General features: G+C 47.5%; 1 protein-coding gene across 4 annotated transcripts in view; it reads left to right on the top strand.

Moving 5' to 3' along the window:
- Nucleotides 1-7,254, top strand: part of MLXIP (MLX interacting protein) — a 43,026-nt gene continuing 35,772 nt past the window's right edge. For 2 of the 4 annotated variants that reach the window (XM_080559418.1, XM_080559417.1), the window contains exon 1: nucleotides 2-472. In XM_080559418.1, the coding sequence (XP_080415544.1) occupies nucleotides 99-472 (374 nt within the window). In that variant the 5' untranslated portion in view covers nucleotides 2-98. Of the gene's footprint in view, nucleotides 473-7,254 lie in introns of all 4 variants that reach the window. The other 2 variants (XR_013940343.1, XM_080559420.1) reach the window with 2 other exon arrangements.

Below are 7,254 nucleotides of genomic sequence, written 5' to 3'. Positions count from 1 at the left end.
CGGGGCGGAGCGGGGCGGTGGCGGCGCGGAGCGGAGAGGAGAGGAGCGGGCGGCGGGCTCGGCCGGGGGCTGGCGGCGGCGGCGGCAGCAGCGGGGCCATGGCCGCCGACGTGTTCATGCGGCCGGCGCGGCTGCTGGGGGCGGCGGGGCCGCTGTCCCCCCGCACGGAGCCCGACGAGGACTCGTCGGACACGGACGACGGCGGCGCCTCGTCGCCGGGCGGAGGGCGGCGGTGCGGGCCGCGGCGGGGGCAGCCGCCGGGCCCCCAGATCATCCACTCGGGCCACTTCATGGTGTCGTCGCCTCACAGCGAGCACCCTCCCAAGAAGGGCTACGACTTCGACACGGTCAACGAGCAGACCTGCCAGACCTACCAGTTCGGGGCGGCCCGGGGCGGCGGCGGCGCCGGGGGGCGCCTCAGCATCGACGCTTCCCTCACGAAGCTCTTCGAGTGCATGTCCCTGGCCTACAGGTACCGGCCGGGGGCTGCGGGCTGGAGGCGGCCCTCAGGGGCGTTGGGTCCCGGCCCCCATCGCTTCAGCATCCCCCGGGTTTGGGGGGGCGGCCCCCGGAGGCTCGGGGGAAGGCCCCGGGGGTGCCCGTGAGGCGCCCCGCAGCTCTTTCGGTGGAATTCCTCTTTTTTTTGTGACAGGTTCCCGCAAGTAGGAGCTGTCGTTGTTTCCTTTGTTCCGGTGGCTGCGGCTGGGGAGCAGCACTTCCTGGGTTTATCTGCGCCTTTTGCCCACGCTCCGCTTTTGGTTTTCGTCTCTTTAGTGAGATATTCCGATATTTTTCCCGTTTGCTCCCTTTGTCTGCCTTCCAAAATGGAGGCAGAGCCATGGAACAGGAGTGTTTTTGGAAAGATGTGTCCCCGCTTGCAGCTTTTGTTCCGTGTGATACAGCAAAAGGTTAGGCACGGTTTGGAAGTTGATTAGAAGGAAGGATGGAAAGCTCCCCTGAGCCTTACCAACAGAAGGATTTATCTTCCCTTATAAGAACCATCTTAGCTTGGTAAAAGGAAACAAACTTTGCCCACCCCACGCTTCTCTATTCTTTGTTCATTTTACAGAGACTTTTCTCTGTTTTCAGTTTTTTTTAAGTGAACAGGAAGCAATAGAAGCGCCTGTTCTGTATGTGTAGTGAGAAAACGTGACATAAATAACCCTCTTAGTCTTTTTACCATGCGAGTTATTAGTTATTGGCGAGTGAGTGAGTCTTAGATAGGTGCATACAAAGATAGATGTAAAATCTTGGCGTTTACAAAGGAAAATAAAACTGTAACGCTTGATTAAAAATTAACCAGTCTGCCCTTACTGTACAGGCTGAGAGGAAAATGCAGAGGAACCAAAAGTATTGCCAGCGACAGGACTAGACTCCTCACGTGTGTCTGCTCATCGGCCTCAATCTGCTTTATTTTGTTGGGTTTCCACCAGTGTACCCTTGGGATTTGAAGGCTGAGGATCACATCTAACAAAAGGAGGATTCCCTGATGTAAATTTGACAGTGCTGAAATCTGTTATAGATGCAAACATTTTGCACCAAATCTATGTTGGCAGAAAGGATTTTATCCTGCTTGTTGGTGGTAGTATGAGGCAAGGTGCAGAAAACGTCGTCTCAGAGGTTGCCAAAGAAAAGCAGATTTTTAATGTTTCGTACTTGGGTACCTGAGTGTTTGCTTGCTTCTAATCATGAAAAGTCCTGCCCAGGTTCAGTCTGCTTACTGGGTGGCTTTGTGATGATTATTTTTTTTAATTTGCCTAACATTGTAAAATTGTCTCTGAAAAGCGAGATCATTACGTGATACCGTGATGACGATTTAAAGAAAGGTTGATGGAGCACGGAAGATGAACCTCTGTACCTTAGGAGTGGTCCTTGTCCATGTTCTCCTCAGGGAGCACATGGCCCTCAGGTGAACAGCAGCTGCCTCCTCTGCCATGCTTCAGGTTTGGTTTGAGGTTTACGAGCTGGTTTATGGGGACAGTGTAGTTGTTGTTGCCTCTGTGGCATCTTCCTCCTTATTATCTGATTCAGCACTGACAAAACCTGCAGATATCGTGTGTACATTCTTCCTACAGGCACTGCTGGATAGAAATTCACTCTAGGAAAAAAATGAAAAAAACAAAAACAAAAAATTGGAAAACAAAAAGGTGAAGAAATGTGGTTTGTGGCAGTTGCAGAGCCAACAAAAAGGGGCATGAGCTAACTAAGCATGTTTCTAGAGCTGGGCGATAGCTATGTTAAATATAAAAACATGGAAGTTGATCTAACAGAGCTGTGTGCTGTATTTATTTACACTTGACACCCATTGCTAGTATGTCAGTGTTTAAAAGTCTTAAAAAGAAGCACTGAATTGTCTGTTTTCTATTAGTTTTACCAATGAGCTAGCAAAAAAAGTTTTGCTAGATTACCTAGATCACCAGGTCAGGGTGGTTTATGTTCAAAACGACCAGATTTATGCTGAATCACGTTTGCTTTGGGATGCACAGCGTAGCCTGGGCTCTTTTATTTGGCTGTGCTTTTTTTTCCTCCTTCCTTTTTTTCCTTCCTTTTTTTTTTTTTTTTCTTATATGGCTTTGTGCTGTTAAGTAACTGCTGCACTTTTTATGTCAAAAAAGCTATTTTCAAACATGAGGGAAGTAATTCCCTCGTGCCTTTGAGCAGTACAAGCTAACCTGATTTTAATTTTCATCATATGCGCCTCAGTCACGTATCCAGCAGCACAGGTAGAGAAACCTCATTTCAGATGAGCCATTTCACAGGGGAAAATGTGACCGGAGCATGCTCCGCTGTACAGTTAGGAGATTAAAACAATCTTCTAAATCAATAAGTTACTTATAAACGCTACGGTTTACAACAGGTATCACGTGGGCTGCGCTTTATCTAAATGTCACCAGTTTTTTTCCTGAGATTGATTGTGGGAACCATATCACACCGACGGAGGTAAAAGAGCCCTGGTTTTTCTCTTCTAGCCCTTTCATCTCAGCCCTCTAAAACAATGTGACCTTGCAGATCTTGGTACGTGTGTAGGTGGCCCGAGTAACTGTGATCAGCCTGTGGCAGGTAGGCACTTTAAAGGCAAAGATGTAAAAAATGTGCTTTCCAAAATGGAAATGACCTTTGGCGTTGTTCGTTCTAATAAAGAGAAACTATGCCAATGGTTGAGTGGCCTGTAATGGTCTTTAAGCAGAATTTTGTCAAATGATACGTAATCCTGATATTTAATTTAGTAAAACCCTTTAATAACTTCACAATTATTCAAATATTTACATTACCGGAGAATAACTTCCCCAAACTGAACTGTGTTCTGAGATGTTCCGATTACAGCACGTCATAATGCATGTTTTTATTCTCAGATGTGGACAGAAGAAGAATTTTTCCTCTTCGTTTTGGTGAGCTGTTGTTTTCAGCAGCAGGGTAACGCTCGGCTCCTCGTAGAGTCCAGGCTGAAGGCTTACATGAAGGAAAAATTGTGCCTTAAGAAAGGTCACTGGAAACCATTAATCGCCCTAACAGGCTGCAGCGTGGGGCTGGTGGCGTTCCCTGTGGAAAGCTCCGCTCTGTGAACAGGGGCATAGAGTTTGCTTCAGTTACTTTCTCGAGGTGCAGGGCAGTTAAACGGCAGTGCAGAGTTCACTTGGTACTCACACCCTGTAAGGGAATGGGAGGTCGATGAGGGCCTGGGACCATGTAGCTCATTTTCTCCGTGGAAGCTCCCCTCCTGCGGCACTGCGAGAAGATCCGTGCAGCGGAGAGAATGGGCTGGTCAGTTGTGTGTGGAGTGTGGTCACGTACGTAGTGTAAACACAGCACGAGCTTTATTTTAGGAATTAACGAGTGTGAGTAGTATCCTTAATGTGGGCGGTTTTCTTTTTAAACTCGTGTTACGTATAATTATGCCAGTTGATGTCAATCTTACTCAGCGGTAGGATGTGATAGGGGCTTTGTGGGCTCCTTTATTATTCAGGAGCCTCAGAGCTCTCACCTTCTAATAAGAGCTTAAGGAGCATGCCAGGTGTTGTACTTTAGGTAAGAGCCTTAGCACTGCCATGAGATACTCTCTTAAAACCTCCTGGATCCTGCTCGTTAAAGTTGCACGGAACATGACACTTGGTAACGTTGCACGGACAGCGCCGGGAGCGGTGGCATCGGCTAGCTTTTGAAAAACTTGCCAGGTCATTTCTAGATCTCATCTCTCCTCCTCAGCAATCTGACCCCGTCACTTCACGTAGCTGCGAGCCAGAAACGTTCCCTTTGCTGGGGGACTGACATTAGGGGTCAGCTTGTTTCCAAAGCACGCCTGCCACATTTACTTGGTTAACGCAGCGTGCGTTTTGGGAAGTTCTTGGCAGTGGTGCTAGGAGGTCTGAGATAAAAAGCTTCCAGAACTTAATTACACATTTTATACGCTGATTTTAGAAACTGCTCTGACCAATAGACCTGTGCTCATCCCTTGAATGAAGCCTAACTTAACAGCACTGCTGTGCTACGAGTGCTCGTGGTTAAGGGTAGCAAGGATGCTACGTTCGGGGTGCAGTATGAATCAGGGCGTTGTTGCTGAGCCTATCACCTTGCGTAGGTCAGAGGCCCGATATAGTCACAAGCTTTTAAGCTCTGTTTAAGATGAGCTTGTAAGTCCCACCTTGCCAACCTTGAACCTCAGGAAGGTCTGCAGAAAGATTGCTGAGCTGTTTTCCTGCCGAAGATGCGTTTGTTTTGCCAAAGCAAATGTTTAGTAGTGGCAGTGTGAAAAGGCGTTCGTTGAAATTAAGGTTTTGGTGTCTTTGGTGCTGCACACGACTAGGAAGAAGTGACAAATCCTGTGGGCAGATTTAGATGCAGGAACAACCCGTTTTGGTCTGCTCCTGGTGATTTTGGTGGCTGCGCAGGTCGTGAGCTTCTGGTGGCTTCTGTGGAGCTGGCTCTGGAAGGTGTTACTGCGGTCTGGGGTGCGGTGATCGCGCTTCTTATAAAAGCCGTGTTGTTGATAGCATCTTGTGATTTACCATTTAATCTGCGTGTTGCGTTGTAGTTCTCTTGTCCCATGTTTCCACACAGTAAACAGATCTTATTTTCTGGCTTAAATACAACGTGGATTTCGTAATCGCAATTTTTGATGGGTTGCTGAAATAGGGAGGAGGGAGCTAGTGCGTCCTCAGATTGCCAATTCTCAATAACTTCTGCATGGTCTGGAAAAACAAAACTTGGCTGAGCCGCGAGACTTGGAGTTACTTTTACTGACAATCTTGTGCCGCGTAATTATGATGCGCTCCGAGTGAAGCAGAGTTTGATGCCCACAGAAGTTATCACATCGATTTCCAGTTCTCTCCCCCTTATCGGTTTTTCTTTCTTTCCTCTGTGTGGCAAGAGGAATTAAAGCCAAGAAACTCGAAACTCAAGTCTTAACTTCACTTTCCACATCCTCCTTTAGTAGGTCACTGAATCATTCTTGTTTGTTACTCTCCCATGTGGGGAAAAAAAACTCCACTTCTCTGGAAGGCGGGGTTGGTTACCCAGGCACTTCAGCAGCTGCTTATCTGTCCGCGTGTCCTTAAGCTACGATTAGCCTTAAACAAACGGGTGTCTGCGGTGCAGCAAGGTAGAAAGTGGTGGGGAGGAATACCAGGAGCTTTGCAGCCGTACTGAGCGGGTGGCTAGGCGTTTCTGCAGTGTCAGAGGTGTTTTAAGTCTGCAGAGAAACGGAAAGAGCATGAACTCTTGTTTGTGTGAGCGGGATTTCCCCCTAATAACAGTACTCGGCGATCTCTTGCAAAGAAGGAGGGGTGAAGGGGTGAGGAGTGAGGCCAGGGGCTGGCTGAGAGATGGAGCAGAATTAGGAGGATCTCTGAGGAATGCATTGAGTGAATCAGGAGAGCCGAGATAAAACCAGGCGGTGGAGTTGATAGCGTTGGTAGAGGAGGTCACGGAGATGAAAACCAGAAGGAGGGGAAAAAAAGATACCGTGAAGCTCAAGTCAAACAAAAGGGTCAGGGAGGAAATGTTTGACAGGGGTGGGATGGAGCAAGAGTAAGGATGAGGGAGTTTGGGGCTGTACATAGAGAAGAACTGATAAAAAGCAGGAAGGTGAATGCGTAATGTTGGGTTAGAGAGAGGTGAGGATGCCGGGGTCGTGCTGTGCAGGACAGAAGTAGGTGTGAGGTAAGGTGATGTGGAAAGAGAGGATGGGTGGTGGAAGGTCTGGCTGGGGTCAGGTCTGGCATTTCTGCCCTGTGCCGGGGCAGTTAGATAGGAAGCGCTTCAGAAGAGTGTGCCTGAGAAGAGGGAGGGAGCCAGGTGGGCCACGCATCAGAGGCGTGGGTGATCATGCAATAAAATGGGGGCAGGGGCTCCTGGGTTGGCTGTCCTGGAGCTGCCTTGCTTCCTTTTGCTGCTAGAAAGAAATGTTCATCTCTCTAAAACAAAGCAACAACAAAACTTAGCAGTTTAGAAGCTTGGACCAGCCTGGATTTACGCTAGTACTTCGTTTGTAATTAAAAGACGAGGCTACATGCCTGCTGCTTCCTTCCCTTTGTGTGCAGAAATTAATTGCATTTGCAGTTTTCCTCATCTGTCCTTTGATATTTGGACGTCACTGGCATGAGCAGTCTCTTTAAAGACAAAACTTCTAAGCTACTTCTGAGGAAAAAGGCAAGGTTTCTGAACTCTTTGATGGCTATTGAAATATTTTACAGCTTTCATACAATTTTCCTTTCGGTCCGGGAAGGAAACCTTTAAAATATCTATACAACAATTATAAGGATGATTAGGAAAAGTACTCGTTTCAGTTGCCTCCAAAGAAAATAGAGTTTGTTCTTTGTGTTGCAGACAGCGATGGAAAATTCAGAATCTGATTGTTTTTAGTGCAAGCTGGAGTTACACTGTTGTCACCGTTTCTGAAGCAGGAAGGCTTGGGAAGTGGGGTTAGGAAAAACTGGGTTTTCTAGAAATGACTTCAGTGGTTTCACTGCTAGAATAGGAATTCCAAACGTGGGCTCCTCAAAATATGTTTGCTTGTTCAAAGGGGGGTCGGAAGGTCACTTCTGATTATTTGTTTTGCAGGTAGAACGTGCTGTCTTGGTGCCATTTGTAATATGATTGATGTCGACATCCCTTTGTGAGGAAGGCAGTAATCGCCATCGGAAACGTTCCCCTATGCCTTCGCCACAGCTTATTTACTTTGTGACACAGGCACAAAGCTTTTCGCTAGCCTTTACTTTCTGGCCTGTTGATCTTAGATAAATCAGCTAGCTGCTTATT

This window comes from Anser brachyrhynchus (assembly GCF_964034855.1).
Source record: "Anser brachyrhynchus genome assembly, chromosome: 17".
Taxonomy (NCBI): Eukaryota; Metazoa; Chordata; class Aves; order Anseriformes; family Anatidae; genus Anser; species Anser brachyrhynchus.
This window is presented reverse-complemented; position numbering and strand designations above follow the sequence as displayed.